Here is an 18881-nt window from a genome sequence, read left to right as displayed (position 1 = left end):
CGTGTGTCCGCAGGAGCGCGCGGATGGCCTGAGCTCGTCCCCCGGGGGCCGCCTCTCTTCTCTGTCGTCTCTGTCCGCGCAGGGCGCGTACTCCTCGGCCCCGCCCCTGTGTCACACTCCGGCCTCGGACTTCCAGCCGCCATATTTCCCGCCTCCGTACGCGCAGTCGTCACTTCCGTACGCGGCGCAGAGCCAGGACTACGAGCCCTACGCGTCCCTCAACTCTCTGCACCAGCACCACTCTGCGCATGCGCAGCACCATCACCAGTCGGCCTGGCACTCGCAGCGCACGCGCTCTGAGGAGGCGGGGCTTCTATCGCAGTCGCACCGTGCGCTCAGCCTCGAGCCGCGGCGAGAGTTTACGTCAGTGCCGCGGCTCCTGCACGGGCTCGCGGAGGGCGCGGCCGCGCTCGCGGACGGGCCTCTGGGCATCCACCTGGGACATCACCATGACGACATCCAGGTGAGTTATGACGTCAGCACAAGCACTGCGCAAACTCACATACCCACGTGATTTACACTCAAGAAAGAGGCCTCAGGCTGAACACTCAGAGGCCTCAGGCTGAACACTCAGAGGCCTCAGGCTGAGGCCTCAGGCTGAACACTCAGAGGCCTCAGGCTGAGGCCTCAGGCTGAACACTCAGAGGCCTCAGGCTGAGGCCTCAGGCTGAGGCCTCAGGCTGAACACTCAGAGGCCTCAGGCTGAGGCCTCCGGCTGAGGCCTCAGGCTGAACACTCAGAGGCCTCAGGCTGAACACTCAGAGGCCTCAGGCTGATGCCTCAGGCTGAACACTCAGAGGCCTCAGGCTGAACACTCAGAGGCCTCAGGCTGAACACTCAGAGGCCTCAGGCTGATGCCTCAGGCTGAACACTCAGAGGCCTCAGGCTGAACACTCAGAGGCCTCAGGCTGAGGCCTCAGGCTGAACACTCAGAGGCCTCAGGCTGAGGCCTCAGGCTGAACACTCAGAGGCCTCAGGCTGAGGCCTCAGACTGAACACTCAGAGGCCTCAGGCTGAGGCCTCAGGCTGAGGCCTCAGGCTGAACACTCAGAGGCCTCAGGCTGAACACTCAGAGGCCTCAGGCTGATGCCTCAGGCTGAACACTCAGAGGCCTCAGGCTGAACACTCAGAGGCCTCAGGCTGAACACTCAGAGGCCTCAGACGGAACACTCAGAGGCCTCAGGCCCAATCACGAGATTAGTTCATGTTAATTACAGTTTCACTCTCGGGCCTGAGGGAAAGTTGATCAGATTTAATCAAACCAAATGATTCTGTTAAAGTTTATCAGGTTCAAGTGCGTTTTTACCATTTCTGTTGAAACTTTGTAAAAGGAACTGTTTTATCCACGAGTTTAGCCAAAGTCACATCAGACATGAGGCCTGAGGGCACGTGACCAGAACTGTTTTAATAACACCACATTGATTAACTTTAAGAGGGATTCAGCCTTAGGAACGGCTTAATTAATGAGTAATTACTATAACTTGGTGCCGACATTTTATTTATTTATTATATGATTATTACATATTTTGAGAAATTGTTTGCAACTTTTAAATTAAGTTCATGTCATTATTAATGAGGTTTAGCGTCATTTTTTTATGCAACATTTATACCAGGAAGACACAAATCATATTTAGTTAAACAGAAAGTCTTTGTAAATGTTGAGCTGAATAAACTTAACCAAACACGTGATAAATGATAAAAACACGTGAAACTTGTGAAACTTGTGCGCCAGACTCTGCGTGTCTTTTGTGCGCGGGGCCGCGGCTGCGCGGGGCCGCGGCAGGTGCAGCCGCGCGGTGTGACGCCCTTTTTGCGCCTTTCACAAAAAAACAACAACAAACGCGGCCGAGACGAATCGATGTCGTCACGGGCATCGCGCGGCCCGGGACGACCCACGCGCGGCGGCTGCTAAACGTCTCCCCCGCGCGCGCTTTGACGGTGATTTACGGGGGTCACGTTCCGCACAAAGGACACGTGAGCGTGCGTCAAAGGGCCCCGTGGGGCTCCGCGGAGCCGCGCCTCACATAGAATGGACTTTTACTCTTTCTATTAAGCAACAAAGCGTTTATTTGTTTGATTAAACTGCGGCTCTTAATCTAAAACATGCAGTGAAATGAATGAAGAATGACGTCACAGTTTAATTAAGACAAAGTTACAGGAAAAAGATGCATTAAAGTAATGTGAAAGTTTTATTCCAATTTAATACACTTCAACCAATACAGTTTCCAAAGTGCTGCACATAATTACAATGTATGGAATTATTGTAACATAATTAAAATAACTTCTTGATTTGGTGGCAAAAATCTGCTAAATTAAAATCCATATAATTTCCTTTTCATAAATAGGCTGAAAACTGCTTTAGTTTGTTTATATTACAGCGTATGGTTTACAGTCAGTTAAATAAGTCACTAAAATATCAAAAATATCCACATTGTGATGGTAATTTTGGCATATTTTACAAAAACCTTTGACACATTCGCTGTTCTGACTCAAATGTTGGTATTTCATGTTAAGTTTGTGGTTTAATGAAGTTTAAACTGCTGTCGTAGGTCAGTCCTCCTCACGTGTTTCTGCTGAACTCTCATCATCCATTCATGTACATGTCTCGTCTCCCGTAGTAACCGGGCTGTTGTGTGCGTTGCAGGCGATGGAGGAGGGTTCGGCTCTGGGCATCCTGGACCACTCCGTCATTAAAAAAGGTGAGAGGGATTCGAGGGGGATTGTAATTGAAGCGTTCTCCCTAAAGCGATGCAGCTCCGGAGTGAGGCAGAAGAAGAAGAAGAAGAAAGAGAGAGGGAGAGAGGGAGAGAGGGAGAGAGGGAAGGAGGGAGAGAGAGGGAAGGAGGGAGAGAGGGAGAGAGGGAGAGAGGGAGAGAGAGAGAGAGGGAAGGAGAGAGAGGGAAGGAGAGAGAGGGAAGGAGAGAGAGAGAGGGAAGGAGAGAGAGAGAGGGAAGGAGAGAGAGAGGGAGAGAGGGAGAGGGAGAGAGGGAGAGAGGGAGAGAGGGAGAGAGGGAGAGAGGGAGAGAGGGAGAGAGGGAAGGAGAGAGAGGGAAGGAGAGAGAGGGAAGGAGAGAGAGAGAGGGAAGGAGAGAGAGAGAGGGAAGGAGAGAGAGAGGGAGAGAGGGAGAGGGAGAGAGGGAGAGAGGGAGAGAGGGAGAGAGGGAGAGAGGGAGAGAGGGAGAGAGGGAGAGAGGGAAGGAGAGAGAGAGGGAAGGAGAGAGAGAGGGAAGGAGAGAGAGAGGGAAGGAAGGAGAGAGAAGGAGAGGGAGAAGGAAGGAGAGAAGGAGAGGGAGAGAGAGAGAGAGAAGGAGAGGGAGAGAGAGAGAGAAGGAGAGGGAGAGAGAGAGAGAGAGAGAAGGAGAGAGAGAGAGAGAGAGAAGGAGAGAGAGAGAGAAGGAGAGGGAGAGAGAGAGAGAGAGAGAAGGAGAGGGAGAGAGAGAGAGAGAAGGAGAGGGAGAGAGAGAGAGAGAAGGAGAGGGAGAGAGAGAGAGAAGGAGAGGGAGAGAGAGAGAAGGAGAGAAGGAGAGAGAGGGAGTTTTGGTTTCATTTGAAGTGAAGGCTGTGGACTCGGCCCAAAGGCGCCGTGTGATAATGAAGGGAGAGAGGGGGGAGGAGAGAGAGGGAAGGAGAGAGAGAGAGGGAAGGAGAGAGAAGGAGAGGGAGAAGGAAGGAGAGAAGGAGAGGGAGAAGGAAGGAGAGAAGGAGAGGGAGAGAGAGAGAGAGAAGGAGAGAAGGAGAGAAGGAGAGAGAGGGAGTTTTGGTTTCATTTGAAGTGAAGGCTGTGGACTCGGCCCAAAGGCGCCGTGTGATAATGAAGGGAGAGAGGGGGGAGGAGAGAGAGAAGGGGGGGAGAAATTGGGGGGGGGGTTTGGACAAAGGTTCAGGTCTGGACAAGTTTCACTTCCCAAGTCCATCAGAGACACTTGTTTCCATAGCAACGTCAGACAAACTCTGAAGTGAGTTCACGTTCATGGATCTGGAACGGCTTGAGCTGAACGTGATCGGGAGGGGGGGGCGTTGTACGAAGTGGAGAGGTTTTGTCAAAATATGTTTGTGGAGCGTAACCACGACAACGACAGTGAGAGATCTCTCTTCTGGTGAGAGATCACCAGAATTCATGTTGCTGCCAGTTTATTAAAAGTATTTCTCAAAAGTGAAGTACCCTTCCAAATGTTCGGCTAAGCTAATGCTAACGTTTATAAAAATGTCAAATAAAATAAGAAAAACAATATAATATGTTCTTTTAATGTGAAGAGTATTTCAGTTTGTTATTTTAATTAGTTTTATTTAATATTTATTTCAGTAGCGTTAGCATTAGCGTTGGCATTAGCGTTAGCATGGAGACACAAACCCGTCCCTTTTATAAACACGCGTGTCCTTTGAAGTATTCATTTGTTTTTATAAAGTCTTTAACGTGTTCTCAGAGACTTATAGATCTTATAGTATTTATTCATTTTAGACTCATTTAAAACCCCAGAGAGATGGAATTAGACAGGAAGTAATGATGCTAACACTGAGCTAGCCACGTGCTAATCAAGTTAATTCAGTTTTATCTCTTATTAAGTGTATTGTAAAGCAAGACGACAAAATCATACATCTATGAGCTTAAAAGGGCGGGGCATTGGCTGTGTGGGCGGGGCATTGGCTGTGTGGGCGGGGCATTGGCTGTGTGGGCGGGGCATTCTGAAAAAGCTGCTCTTTCACACTTCAGGCACAGAACGATGTTTGAACGACGAGCGAAGGAGGAAGTGTATGTCGATCTGTCGAAGTTTACAACAGCCTCAAGACAACAAGCCCAATGCTAACGAGGCGCTTGATAACGACCGACAATTAACCGTCCCGGCGTCTCTTTGGGGTCTTATTCCGTCTAAAAGCTGCTCACGCTGCGACACAAACACAAGAGCATGAGAACCGGGCGATGTTTAAATCACTCTGGGACTAAACGCTTTTGTCGTGTTTCCACAGTCGGTCGTTTGCGCTATAACCACAGGACATCGACGTCTCTCGTGAGCGGGCGCCACGGCGTTTGGAGGGATCTCTACGTCCCGCAATGTCACGATAAAGAGTGTACGTCGAAATAGTTCCGCAGTTACTCAGAATATCCTCCACAAATCCCGTCTTTTAATAGAACAACCTGCAGTTTAGAGCTCGACAAACGTCACTTTTCCCTCTTAACCCGTCGTACAGGCCTTTTAGTCCTGGTTTAGACCTGGTTTAGACCTGGTTTAGACCTGGTTTAGTCCTGGTTTAGACCTGGTTTAGTCCTGGTTTAGTCCTGGTTTAGTCCTGGTTTAGTCCTGGTTTAGTCCTGGTTTAGACCTGGTTTAGTCCTGGTTTAGACCTGGTTTAGTCCTGGTTTAGACCTGGTTTAGTCCTGGTTTAGACCTGGTTTAGTCCTGGTTTAGACCTGGTTTAGCTCTGTTTTTTGCTCTTTTGTTTTTCTTTGTCAAAACAAAAGTGCAAAAAGACGAGATTCCAAAGTGTTTAAAAAGCGTCGGATGAAACACAATCGTCTTTTTCAGCCTCAACGCCGCGACAGGCGCTTCTTTCAATTAAAAACAAACTCAGCCGACGTCTGCACAACGTCGTTAGCGTCGTTGTTAGCGTGGTTAGCGTGTGCAAGCGGCGAAGGCGTGAAGTGTTTGCGAATGCGCCGCGAAAAGCTCCCGCAGCGCTCCAGGATTAGACCCGAGCGCTGCATGTTTAAGACGACTCGTTAAGAGAGAACGTTCCGGAGCGTTTAAGTCTGAACGCGGCGATGGAGAACGTGCGGACGGCGGCGGCGGGAACGACGGGGAGAAAGGGCGTGGCTCTGTTAAAGGCGCATTAGGAAGGAATAATTCATAAAACGAGTAGAAAGACGTGAGAAGGTAAACACACCGTGAAAAGTCATGAGTTATATGAACTTTATTTTGATATAACTGGACCGTGTGAGTCATAGATTTTCAAAATAAAAGTTGAAAGTCCATACGACACGTTATCTACACTTTATATTTTAAGACTTTACCAAACATTTTGCCTGTTTTTCCTCAAATGTGGCCATGTTGGTGACGTTTATAATGTCACTTCCTGGTTTGACATAGACAGAGGTCATTCTACAATGGTTACTTAGCAACCAGACTGTAAACAACGGCCAAAGTCCATTTAGATCATACAATAGTTATGATGTGATGAATAAATACACCTTTAGTTTGTTAAATGATTGTCATAAAAAGGTTTAAGTTGCAAAGTTTCTCTGCTTTTTTCATGTCGCTTTTTGATGACATCACAGAGGGATTCTGTTCAGATCTACTTCCTGTAGGTTTTTATTGATGTGTCAGATTTTCGTCACAAACTGAAACTCGACTGATGTTAAACTATGATCATTATTTACCACAAAACGACGTCATAATTATAAAACATGAACTTTAAACTCTGGTGTTTCAGTCAGAACTAAGTGCACATTTGTCCTTTTGCATTTTTGTTGTTGTAACTTATGACTTTAAGCTGGATTTAGTTGAATTTCTGTGACGAAAAGTTGAGTTAACAATCCTTGGAGTCCAAAAATATGTTTAATTTAATCATAAGAAGTGATCATAAATAAGTTCAGTCAGTAAACAGTAAGTTCTAAACATGACGTTCACTTTATGATGAGTTAAAACAAGTAACAACATAAAAAACCATGAAAAAAATAATAACACATTGTCTCATTAGAACAATCAGTGTAACGTATATTTATAACATATTTCTGTGTCTTTTGTACTCGGGTTTGTGAATTGAGCATTCATTTATTATTCATTTTATTCATTTTATTCATTTTATTCATTTTATTCATTTTATTCATTTTGTTCATTTTGTTCATTTTGTTCATTTCATTATTTTTTTGTTCATTTTATTTATATATTTAGTGTATTTTATTTATATATTTAATGTATTTATTGATTTCTATTGATTTTATTGCTTTTATTGATTCTCTTTATTTTATTTCCGTGTACTTATTAAGTATAATCCACACAAACAGAATAGACTGAACTGTTCATCGTCACATTTGTTTTAACTCTAAACACTTTAAACTGATAAAAAAAACATTATTTTAAACATTGTTTATCCGTTTGTCGCGTTTAAACCATTAAAAGAGTTTATTTTGTTAATTTAGTCTGATTTTAACCCTTTCATGTAATTTTAACCCTTTCATGTGATTTTAACCCTTTGCGCTCTCTTCTTCTCTCCGTCCAGTCCCGATCCCGTCCAAGCTCAACGGCTCGTCCTTCTCGCTGTCGCTGGGGAAGGACTCTTACGGGATGGGCGCGGTCTCTAACCCGGCGGAGGTCTTCTGCTCGGTGCCCGGGCGCCTGTCGCTGCTCAGCTCCACCTCCAAGTACAAAGTGACGGTGGGCGAGGTCCAGAGGAGGCTGTCCCCGCCCGAGTGTCTGAACGCCTCGCTGCTGGGGGGCGTGCTCAGGAGGTGAGGCCGCCGCCCGGGGGGAGGGGCTTCGGGGGGGGAGGGTCCGACACGCCCAGATGCTGTCGTCGGGACCAGAATGTTACGCGTTTGAGAGGAACAGGAAACAACGTGAACTTTAAAGATGTTGATTTTGAAACTTCTGTCGTTTAATTCAGTCAAACGTGTTATAAGTGTTTAACCGTGTCACGTTTTCATAAATGAACACAAATTTGAGACGTTTCAATCTGAAAAATGTGTTGAAAAAACAACAAATCAAAACCATTCTTATTCTTATTATTTAGTTTTTTAAATATTTATCACAATTTTGCTTCCGTGTAAGGTGGTATGGACGTTTTTTTTCAGCAAATTTTTTATCATATTTCCTCGTGGCGTGGATAAATCATTTGTCCTGCCACGTATCAATCATAAAACGCACCTACCGCTCACCTGCAGCCGCGTCAGGCTCGTCCCCACGTTTCCGCGTGCCTAAGCGCATGGATCTATCATAATATAGTTCCCTCAGTGTACGGGGCAAAATGAAGACGGAGAAAGACAGTTCGAGCTGACGCAGAAGTGGACAGAAATCTACGGGAGACGAGAGATGTGATGCGCTCCGTTGCGCTAATAAACAAACGCACGTGTGTGTTGTATCAGTCCGCACGGGGGAGTGCGCATGCGCACTTCCGCCTGCGTTCTCAAATCGCCGAAAAATCGTCCATTGTGCCTTTAAGTTGCAGTTAAGTTTGTTTGTGAAAAAAATTTGACAAATCAGCGTTTAAAATGACAGGAAGTGGAGCTGACTCCCTCTGTGATGTCATCAGTGTGCGACACATGGTTGGACTAAATAAAGGTGTTTTATGGTCTTATCAGGTCAGACTGTTGTCGTTTATGTGGAGTTTGGCTCTTGTTGCTATGGAAACAGCTGTGGAATCACCTCCATGTCATATTTATGCTCACGTCCAACCAGGAAGTACAATTATAAACAAATGGGCGAAATGTTGACTCTAAAGATGTTAATTTAAAACTTCTGTCGTTTAATTCAGTAAAACGTGTTTAATAGTGTCACGTTTTCATAAATTAACACAAATTTGGGGCGTTTCAGTCTGAAAAATGTGTTCATTTTGTTGTCATTTTAGATAAAAAAACATTTCTTATTTAGTTTTTCAAAATATTTATCACAGTTTTACTCCAGTTAAGTTGCAATTTGTGAAGAAATTTTGAAAAATGAGAGTTTAAAATGACAGGAAGTGGAGCTGACTCCCTCTGTGATGTCATCAGTGTGCGACACATGGTTGGACTAAATAAAGGTGTTTTATGGTCTTATTGAGCATCAGATCAGAACTGTTGTGTCGTTTATGTGGAGTTTGGCTCTTGTTTACAGTCTGGTTGCTATGGAAACAGCTGTGGAACCACCTCTCACCTGTCATATTATTCTCACGTCCAACCAGGAAATACAACTATAAACTTTACACAAACGGGTCAAAACTGGCACAAACGGGCGAAATGTTGAGTCAGATCTGAAATATAATCTTGTTCAGTTTGTTTTGTGTAAATGTTCAGTTTAACCCGTCGTCCGGTTGGTTAAATCCAGAACGTTCCATAACGTCGTGCTACATTATTACACTTTTATGAAATTTTTTTCTTCCACCCGACGCCACGATCCTCCAAACGTCCCGCGGCTGTCGTTCATTAAAGATCCAGCGTTCGGTTCTGTCCTTGAAATGAAAACACCACAGGGCAAAGTCTCCTCCCGCCCTCGCGCAGATGCGACGCGGCAGCACGATAACACGACGACAGTAAAAACCGCCGCGTGCCTCTTTGTTTCCTCCAGGGCCAAGTCGAAGAACGGCGGGCGGTGTCTGAGGGAGCGTCTGGAGAAGATCGGGCTGAATCTGCCGGCGGGACGACGCAAGGCCGCCAACGTCACGCTGCTCACCTCACTGGTCGAGGGTAAGCCACGCCCCCACCGGCAGCCACGCCTTTGTCCGACACGCCCACTTTACCGAAGGAACGGGGCCAAAGACTAAACACATTTTAAAACGCAGAAACGACAAAAAAAACCTGTCAATAATGATGTAAGGAAAGCTAAAAACACGGGAAACGGCATAGAGCCTCTGCTCCATTTCAGCGCAGAAAAATAAATCACACTTTTAGCTCTCATTATTTGCATCAAAGGCTTTTGAAGACGTTTAAAAAGGGAAAAATGACCACTTTTTCCTTTTCTGCACTTCTGTTTGACTCTTTTATTATTATTATTATTATTTCATTTATTTCGTAGCAATACACTATATAAAATACATTCTCAGTGACAGTTACACAAAGAATGAATGAAAGGAGGACAGAAAACATAAGATTGCTCTTCTTTCTGCTCCTTTTCTATCTGTACGCAACACTTTTTAAACACACATTACCATAAACATTTGCTATAAATTAACGTACAAAATGACATCACATTTTCCTCTTCATACTCACTTATTTCACTTATGTTCTGTTTCTTGTGTTTCTGAAATACAGTTATTGTTGTCGATTCTTCCATAAATTCACTCTTTTTCACAGAAACACTTTGACTTTTATTACAGAATCTGGGCTTTTTAAAAATATCAGTTCCTTTTTAGATTAAAGATCAAAACATCCTTGAATATTTACAGTACATTTGTGTCATTTGCCTTGTACATTACTTAGATACTTGGATCAGCAGTATCGTGAAGTTTTAGTACTTTAAGTTGAACAATTACCGTATTTTCTGGACTATAAGTCGCACCTTTGTTCATAGTTTTGGCCGGGATGCGACTTATACTTATATTTATACTTATGTACTTATACTTATTCTCCAGTGCAACTTATAAATGTTTTTTCCGTCTCTTATGAATGTTTTGGCTGGTGCGACTTATAGTCCGGAAAATACGGTAATATTTTGATGTATCTCATAACGACCCTTTTCGATAAAATAGATATCGGTTGTAAATATGTTGAAGTGCGTCCATCAAACAAACATCGTATCGTGAGATCCACATCGTTACATCGTTCAAATAAGTATTAAAACCTGTGTAAAGTTTAAAAAATAGCGTTTTTAACCCTGTCGTGCTGCTGCTGTCGTTCTGTTGCCATGGCTCCTAACCCCGCCCTCTCTCGCCCCCTGCAGGCGAGGCCGTGCACTTGGCCAGGGACTTTGGCTTCGTTTGCGAGACGGAGTTTCCCGCTCGCGCCGCGGCCGAGTATCTGTGTCGCCATGGCGAGCCGGAGACGCTGCACACGAGGCGCAGCATGCTACTCGCCACCAAGTGAGTCAACCTGACCCGAGGGGGAGGTCCTGGGACTGTGGGGGGGCGGAGTCATGTTTATGTTTCACGACCTCGATGTCCAGATGCTAAACGTCCTCGGCCGTCGTCATGGCACCGGACACTCGTGAGACAAAGAACGAATTGTGAAGCTAATTTATCGAGGCCGGTAATCCATGTTTCCTTAAAGCGCCCCCTACAGGCCGGACCACTCATTGCAGTTAGGATAAATATTTAGAATTTTGCAAAAAAATTGACCACAGAATAGCTCATTTTTTAGGTTTATAATGTCACTTCCTGTTTGTAATTGACATCACACAAGGAAATTACCCAGCAAACACTTGGTCAAAACATTTAATATCAACATTATTTTTATTTGACGAATACAAATATACGAGAGCGACTTGATTTTGTTGAATTAATGTTTAAAGAGTCAAAAAAGGTGTTTCTTTGTGTAAATTCTGCATAAACTTTGACTGGAATGAGTGTCCCTGTTGTGATGTCACTTCCTGTATGAGTGTCCCTGTTATGTCACTTCCTGTATGAGAGTCCCTGGTGTGATGTCACTTCCTGTATGAGTGTACCTGGTGTGATGTCACTTCCTGTATGAGTGTCCCGGGTGTGATGTCACTTCCTGTATGAGTGTCCCTGGTGTGATGTCACTTCCTGTATGAGTGTCCCTGGTGTGATGTCACTTCCTGTATGCGAGTCCCTGGTGTGATGTCACTTCCTGTATGAGTGTCCCTGGTGTGATGTCACTTCCTGTATGAGTGTCCCTGGTGTGATGTCACTTCCTGTATGAGTGTCCCTGTTATGTCACTTCCTGTATGAGAGTCCCTGGTGTGATGGCACTTCCTGTATGAGTGTCCCTGTTGTGATGTCACTTCCTGTATGAGTGTCCCTGCTGTGATGTCACTTCCTGTATGAGTGTCCCTGCTGTGATGTCACTTCCTGTATGAGTGTCCCTGGTGTGATGTCACTTCCTGTATGAGTGTCCCTGCTGTGATGTCACTTCCTGTATGAGTGTCCCTGCTGGGATGTCACTTCCTGTATGAGTGTCCCTGCTGTGATGTCACTTCCTGTATGAGAGTCCCTGGTGTGATGTCACTTCCTGTCATTTTCCACACATTTTTCAACGTTTTCTCGTTCAAAAAATTTAGAAAAACGTTTTGAAACAATTGAGCATTAAAAGGATCTGATGACCTTGTGTGACCTTTAAAAACGTGCATGACCTTTATGGATCCAGTGTGCAGTCCTCTGAGGGGGTTGTGGGGGAAAATCCCCCCAATAATTCTCCAGTTATTACAGTTACAGCGACACTCGCCGGTGGTCATTTTGTCACTTTCGTCATAATCATAAAGACTGAAATTATGACTAAAATTACATGCATTTTCGTCAACTAAAACTATGACTCAAAGTACTAATATTTTCATCAAATAATAAAAACTAAACATAGATGAATAAAGTGCGGACCAGATCCAATTCATTAGAGGTAAATTAAATATATATATATTTTCTGTTTGACAAAAACTATTGAATCCAAACTTTGGATTTAGACGACTAAAAGTAAAAAAATATTATTTGACTAAATCTCGTCTAAAACTAAAAATAATGTACTTACTTTTGCATCCGTCCCTTGAGCTCGACAGTTGATCAAGTGCCAAAATCTGCCTTTAGGTTGTGAAATATAATGCTCTGGTCGTCTGCAGGGGGCGCTCTGACCCTCACAAACAGGTCAAGCATCGATGGGGCTAAAACAAAGTAAGATTGACCTTTTTGCCTTTGGATTTTGTGGATCGGGCCAAAAACTAAACCTTTTACTCCGACAAATCCAAAGCAAACAAAAAACACCCAAAACATGATATTTTTGTAACATTTGTCAGAAACACATTTTGCCGTGTTTAGGACGTTATGACATCATTGGCTGCAGTTGTTAAGTTGCAGTTTAAGAATATTCAAAACTGGCCAAACTGTCACATCATCGGCGGAAATAATCCACTAACGTGAAGCTAATGTATCTTCTTGTTTGCGTGCGTGTCCAGGGAGGTGTGCAAGGAGTTCCTGGACCTGATGTCGCAGGACCGCTCTCCTCTAGGGGGCAGCAGACCGGCGCCGTGCCTGGACCCCGGCGTCCAGAGCAGCCTGACCCACTTCAGCCTCCTCACGCACGGCTTCGGCTCGCCCGCCATCTGCGCCGCGCTGACCGCCTTCCAGAGCTACCTGAGCGAGGCGGTCAAGGTCCTGGACAAGGCGAGCGAGACGGGGAAGCACCACCACGACAAAGAGCTCAAGCACCGCAAGTGAAACCGCGGCGACGACGGGCGGGGGAAAAAAACGCGGAGAAACGACGGCGGGATCGGGCGGGGGCGGGGGGGGAAGAGGCGGAGATTCGAAGGGTGGATACTCAAAATGGCCTCGTTTTTTTTGGGGGCGTTTCCGGAAGAGGCTCGTTCTGGCGAGTTTCACGACGCTGACGGTAACGAAACGGACAAATGCCGACACGTTCTGGTTCCGTTCGACGCCTCAAACCGGAGTATTTTGGATTCTTAGCACGTTTCTGTTAAAGGACACATATTCTGCGTTATTTCTGTCGTTCTTTTACACATTTAAACATTGAACCTTTTGCTCTGGCATCTCATGTTTTAGAGCTAAACGTCGTGTCAGTCGGACGTTCCCTTGTCGGGATTTGGTGTTAGCGCTGCGTCTACTGGGAAATGGACAAAAGCTAGCTTGCCCCGACGTGCTAATGCAAGAACGTAGTCGTAATGAACGTGATTCGAGGCAGAAATGTGAGTGCGGTGATGATTTATGGACTTTAAAAACAAGGAGACCTCTGGATTTTGGAGAGTTTTGGAATTTTTGAAGATTAGCTCGTAAACAGGAAGTGTGAATGAAGCTAAACGCAACGGAAAATGACTGTAAACTTAGCATAATGTGTGTCCTTTAAAAAAACTTTTGACTCTTCGGGTGCCATAAAGTAACCAGATTTTCAAAATAAAAGTAAAAGTGGGGATGAATAGACGGTTTTGGAGCCGTTTGCGGTCGACATATGCAACAGGGGGTGTCTGGTCACCGTAGATATTTGATGTATTTTGTAGACGTCTATACTTTGTCGACCTGGTTTATGGTTCATACCTCTGTACTTAATAGACCTAATTAAACAAAAACAATTGCAAGGTTCAATGTCTTACAAATAAATACAGGTTAAATCATTTGTTCACATTAGCATCAGTGGGTGGCGCCATTTTCTGAAGCGTAAAGACCTGATTGTCATTCAAACCACCAAATAAAATATAAAAAAAGTCAACATTTCTGGCAAAAACAGTGAATTAGAATTAACGATACAAACTCCAACTAAAAAATATAACGTCCAGTTTTTTTGGTCTAAAAATACAAATTAACTGTTTCTGAGCTGACCAGCCAGAAAAACGTTTAAAAAGTTTACATTTGTCTTCTTTACTGCTGCGACTTGGACCTTTTTCCTTTCTAATCTTCACACGTCTTTATTTATTTATTAGCGTATTTATTTTGAGTTTATTTATTCAAGACGCCACTTTAAGTAGACTTTTTCCGGCGTCAGAAGCCATATCCGCCATTTTGCTCTTTTCAAACGATTTGAACGGACAGAAACGTGAATCATGTGAAGCAGAGGATTGTGGGAGTCGGAGTCTCTCGAACTTGGAACTCTCAGATTGTGGGCCGGACTTGTATTACGGAGGAGGCGGAGTTACGGCAGCTACGGGACGCTCATTTGGGACAAAAAAACGTGTTGTGACCGAAATCATTTTGTACTTTTGGTGTAAACTGTTATTACTGTTGTTATTATTGTATTACTTCATAAATGTAATATATTATTAAAGAAGACTCATTTGAATGCAACTGCTGTTTGGTACTTTACTGATGTTTATGTGACAATACTCTTCAGCTGTGTTTGCGTTTATTTACCCAATTTATTTACCCGATTTTGACCGATCTTTTCAAAAATTTCTCACTTTTCTAATGAAGTTCTAACATTATAATTGGCCATTTTCACAAAACTGACCACGAAAAGGGCCGATTATTCACTTTTAGAGCCCCGTGTTGTCGTCACTAACGCTAACAACCATTAGCATGCTAACAGCGCAGTTTCTGGTTGTCGGACAGTGAAAGTGCTTCATCAAAGTTAGCACTAAACATAAGTCATTTTTAGTCGGTCCATGTTTGTGTCGTTAGAATCCATCGTGACCTGCACTAATCACCAATGCTAATCGTCTATTAGCATTTTCTACGACGACGTCACGTTTGTGTTTTCAAACACTGCTGTTCTTTTGTGCGATGTGGTGTAAATGTCAGAACCGCAGTAAAGATGAGGACTCTTCTGATGTTGTAGGAGTTTGTGCAGATTTGTGTTGTTTACATTTGTTTACGTTAGACGATGGCCGCCGACAGAGCAGAATTTTACTTTATTGCGTCATGTAGAGCCGGTTTAAGCTGTTTAAGCACAAAAATTAGTTGCGATGTGGCGCGAAAACGGCAAAGTCAGCTCTCACCGCACGTCCCCTTAGGCGCAAGATTTGGTTTAGTCCAGACTTTCAGTTTCAGGATTTAGTGAACAAATCCCAAAGTTCAGAGATAAAGCAAATAAACAAATAACGCTTTCAATTCATTTTCAAGCCATAAAACAGCAATAACCGAACAAACACGAGATAAGTCTCGAGACAGTGACGGGCCTGGGTCTTCCCCGGGGCCTCTTCCCGGGGACACGCCCGAAACACCTCCCCAGGGAGGAGCCCAGGAGGCTCCGGAACAGCTGGAGGAGCCGCCTCAGCCGGAGGAGCAGCGACTCTACTCCGAGCTCCTCCCCCTTTCTCTCAGGGAGCGCCCAGCCACCCGGCGGAGGAAACTCATCTCGACCGCTTGTATCCGTAGTCACCTTTTCCAGGTTGAGAACCGTGGCCTCGGAGGAGCTGATTCTCATCCCAGACGCTTCACTTCAGTAAAATAATAAAACATTTTGGCGCAAATACGTTGAGAGCAAAATGAACAAAAAACGTAACATTTAAAAACGATAAAAACCAGGACAGACTCTGCATCGAGACGTGTGTTTGTCAAACTGCAGGTGATTCATAAACAACACACACTCCTCTTTTCCTCCTTCGCTCCTCTTTCTCCTTCGCTCTCGTCTTTTCACGACAGAAGAGCGGCAGCATATGTTTGCCTTCAGGCTCAGAGGAACTGACAGGAGCGACGAAGAGGAGGAGAGCGAAGGAGGGAGGAGGAAGAGCAGGAGGGGGAGGAAAAGGATGAGGAAGAGCAGGAGGAAGAGGAAGAGAAGGAAGAGCAGGAGGGAGGAGGAAGAGAAGAATAGGAGGAAGAGGAGAAAGAGGAGAAGAAAGAGGAGGAAGAAGAGGAGAGGAAGGGTGACGAGGGAGAGTTCACAAGTGTTGTCCGCGGACCGCACATTGAGACTAGTCCCTGTAAAAAGACACCGGAACGTTCCGTCTGCGTCTCTCCTTTATATAAGACGTCTTCACACGGGAATGCTTGAATTTAATGTATTATTGTTAGATTTTTTAGATTTGAGCTCTCCAGTATTTAAAGGTGAAATAAATGTAAAAAGAGGCACTGCAGAAGTTCAATATTTGTTTCAGGTCCGGTTTCGTAATAAATAAAATCACATTTAATTGTCCCACAATGGAGAAATTCCACTGTTGCGACGCAGATTAGGCACAAATGAATAAATGACGAAGGCTCATATCAACAGTTTCTTTTATTTGAACAGAAAAAATCAAAGTGGTACAAAAGTCAAACTCAGCGATCACTTCTTGGCCGATTCCACCGTGAGCTTTTCCATGTCGTGGATCCCGTCTTTGTCGATGACTCTGACGGTGAACGAGTGAAGGTTCAGGATGAAGCGCTTGTTCAGCTGAAAACACACGAGATGAAACATGTAAAGAACACACACACCACAGCATTTAGGTCAGGATTATGTGCTGCAATTTCCCCTTTAAATGTTAAAAATGTGGGTTTAATCAACATTAAAGTGACGTACGACAGGTTTTTACGATCTTCTAATTGTGATTTATTTGGTGTGTTTATACCCGTCGTACATATAAATGATAGTTTTACACCGATCGAGCAGGTATTTGTGGAGAAAATATAGAAAAATGTGTAGAAAAAGACAGGAAGTGACATCACAGCAGGAACAGATGCAGAATTTAGACCAAGAAACAACGTTTTGACTGTAAACAACAAAATAAAGTCGTTCTCATATATTTGTATTCGTCAAATTAATTAAAATAAAAAAAATTTGGCCCAGTGTTTTCTGGGTAATTTCCTTCTGCGATGTCATCAATCACAAACAGGAAGTGGAATTATAAACCTTAAAAATGTGCTGTTCTGTGATCATGTGACCTTTAGGGGGCGCTCTAAACTCAAACTGGAATCAAGTTCAACTATTTCATTTCTTTGTGTTAAAATGTCCCAAATTATTTCAAGGTTTATTTTTCATTTATTTTTGTTTGTGAAGCCTCATTATTATTATTATTCTTAGAGTTTGGAATGTCCTTCCCGATGGTGCAGTACCACGCGCGACCTTCAGGCGGTGAAGTGATGAAACGCGTGGTTGTGGGAAACGGTCGTTATCGTTGCTAATGAGCGAGAAAAGCACTCACTTCCTCCACACATTTCTTGAGGAGATCCATGGCCTCTTCTCGGGTCAAATCTGAAACAAACACAAAAGATTAAAGCTGATTTAATTAACAGAGAAATAATTAGCTCTCGTTAGAAAAAAACAGTCCAGATCAAAGTTTGTGTCCAAAAACCAACGCTTGGAACCGAAACTGTAAAACTAACTTAAGACATTTAAACACAGATCAGGACGACAATGATTGTGATTAAATGAGGAACGTTGATCCATAAAGATATTAACGATGGTTGTGGATAATTAAACATGTTTCCTCTCACAAACACATGTGGAGAACACGGTAATAACAAACCTGTGCGTTTCCTCTGCAGCCGTGTCTGTGCTTTGGTTTACAGTGTAATGTTACACTTAATACTTACATTTTAACTGCCCTTGTTTGTATAATAATAAAATAATAATAATAAAATAATAATAAAATAATAATAATAAAATGAAATATAAAAGAAAAATATAAATAGTAAAAATATAATATAATAAAAATAATAATAATAAAATTTCAAATAAAATAAAAATATATAATAATTAAATAATAAAACTATAATAATAATAATAATAATAATAATAATGATAATAATAATAGTGTTCACCTGGCCTGTAGTGGCGGTCGAGGATGGACAGCGTGAGGTAGGCTCCGTAGCCGTGCGCTGCAAACGGAGCTTTGGCTAACGATGACAGATAATCCATGTAGAACAGGCCCGGCCCGTCGGCGTCGTCGTAGCCCGCCAGCAGCAGGTTCACGTGGTACGGCGTCTGCAACGGGACAAAACACAAACGCTCAGTCACAGAGTCAACGTGTCACGCACAACGCTTCATTCCCGTGTGGAAAACGGCGTTGCCACGGTCGCAACAAACGGCTCTTAAAACACACAAACACACAACCAAACAAAGTAATAGAGCGAGCGAAACTCAGTGTTCGTTTCATGAAGCTCAGACGCTGAACCTTTTGAGACGCTTTGATTTAACACATGAGTTTCAATGTCTATAATATGTTTAATGTCAAGATAACGAGTATGATTTATAAAATACAACTACGTGGAATGATGGCGAGTGTCGTCAAGGTGTTTCCAGGTCGGACCTCGAAAAACAGATTCAAACACGGATCCAAGTTAAAAAGAGAAAAACTGTCATTGCAACATTTCGTGGCATGAACTATATTTGCTACAAGCAGAAGTTACATTTTCACTTCATTAAACGTCTTTGTAAGTCCCCGTGATGGTTAAAAGTGTCGTTTTGGGGTGTTTAAAGTGCCCGTCGTCGCCCCCTGCTGTCTCGGAGTGGAAAACCAGCCGTGACATCGGCTGAAGACAAACTCTCCTGAGAAACCCTGGCTGTTTTTCAATAAACGTTAAATGTTTATGATCAAGACAGAAAAAAATGGGGGGAAATAAAATAATCATCTATTTTCTGACAACGTATGTTCACAAAGGAGCTGCAGGAGGCGCTCTACTGCCAGAGTTCCTTTGTTCTGCTTTAATTGTTTAAATCTAAAAACTCT

The 18881-nt window shown here is 43.8% G+C and overlaps 2 protein-coding genes across 2 annotated transcripts in view; one reads left to right on the top strand and one right to left on the bottom strand.

Annotated features, from left to right (window-relative positions):
- The window catches only part of tfap2e (transcription factor AP-2 epsilon), a 13020-nt gene extending 14 nt beyond the window's left edge, over positions 1-13006 (top strand). The window contains exons 1-6 of the mRNA XM_072447250.1: positions 1-463; positions 2645-2699; positions 7216-7444; positions 9255-9373; positions 10566-10704; positions 12744-13006. The exon at positions 1-463 is cut by the window's left edge and continues 14 nt beyond it. Coding sequence (XP_072303351.1) covers positions 1-463; positions 2645-2699; positions 7216-7444; positions 9255-9373; positions 10566-10704; positions 12744-13005 — 1267 coding nt within the window. The 3' untranslated portion in view covers position 13006. The remainder of the gene's footprint in view (positions 464-2644; positions 2700-7215; positions 7445-9254; positions 9374-10565; positions 10705-12743) is intronic.
- Positions 13007-16432: 3426 nt separating this feature from the next.
- On the bottom strand, positions 16433-18153 carry psmb2 (proteasome 20S subunit beta 2). Its single transcript, XM_072447207.1, has 3 exons — positions 17974-18153; positions 17355-17404; positions 16433-16606 (listed from the first exon to the last, which is right to left on the bottom strand). Exons 1-3 carry the CDS (start codon positions 18068-18070, stop codon positions 16499-16501), a joined length of 255 nt encoding a protein of 84 aa, XP_072303308.1. The 5' UTR covers positions 18071-18153; the 3' UTR covers positions 16433-16498.
- Positions 18154-18881: the final 728 nt, after the last annotated feature.

Source organism: Eucyclogobius newberryi, unplaced genomic scaffold (genome assembly GCF_026437365.1).
Source record: "Eucyclogobius newberryi isolate DKJ021-1_F unplaced genomic scaffold, fEucNew1.0.hap1 SCAF_16, whole genome shotgun sequence".
Taxonomy (NCBI): Eukaryota; Metazoa; Chordata; class Actinopteri; order Gobiiformes; family Gobiidae; genus Eucyclogobius; species Eucyclogobius newberryi.
Note: the sequence above shows the minus strand (reverse complement) of the source record. Positions and strands in the feature narration are given on the sequence as shown.

Excerpts from the sequence above, each read along its gene's own strand:
- psmb2 (XM_072447207.1), bottom strand. The coding sequence starts at position 18,070 with ATGGATTATCTGTCATCGTTAGCCAAAGCTCCGTTTGCAGCGCACGGC. Across the intron at positions 17,405-17,973 it reads CGACCGCCACTACAGGCCAG|ATTTGACCCGAGAAGAGGCC; the intron begins GTGAACACTATT and ends TGTTTGTTTCAG. Across the intron at positions 16,607-17,354 it reads TCAAGAAATGTGTGGAGGAA|CTGAACAAGCGCTTCATCCT; the intron begins GTGAGTGCTTTT and ends GTGTGTTTTCAG.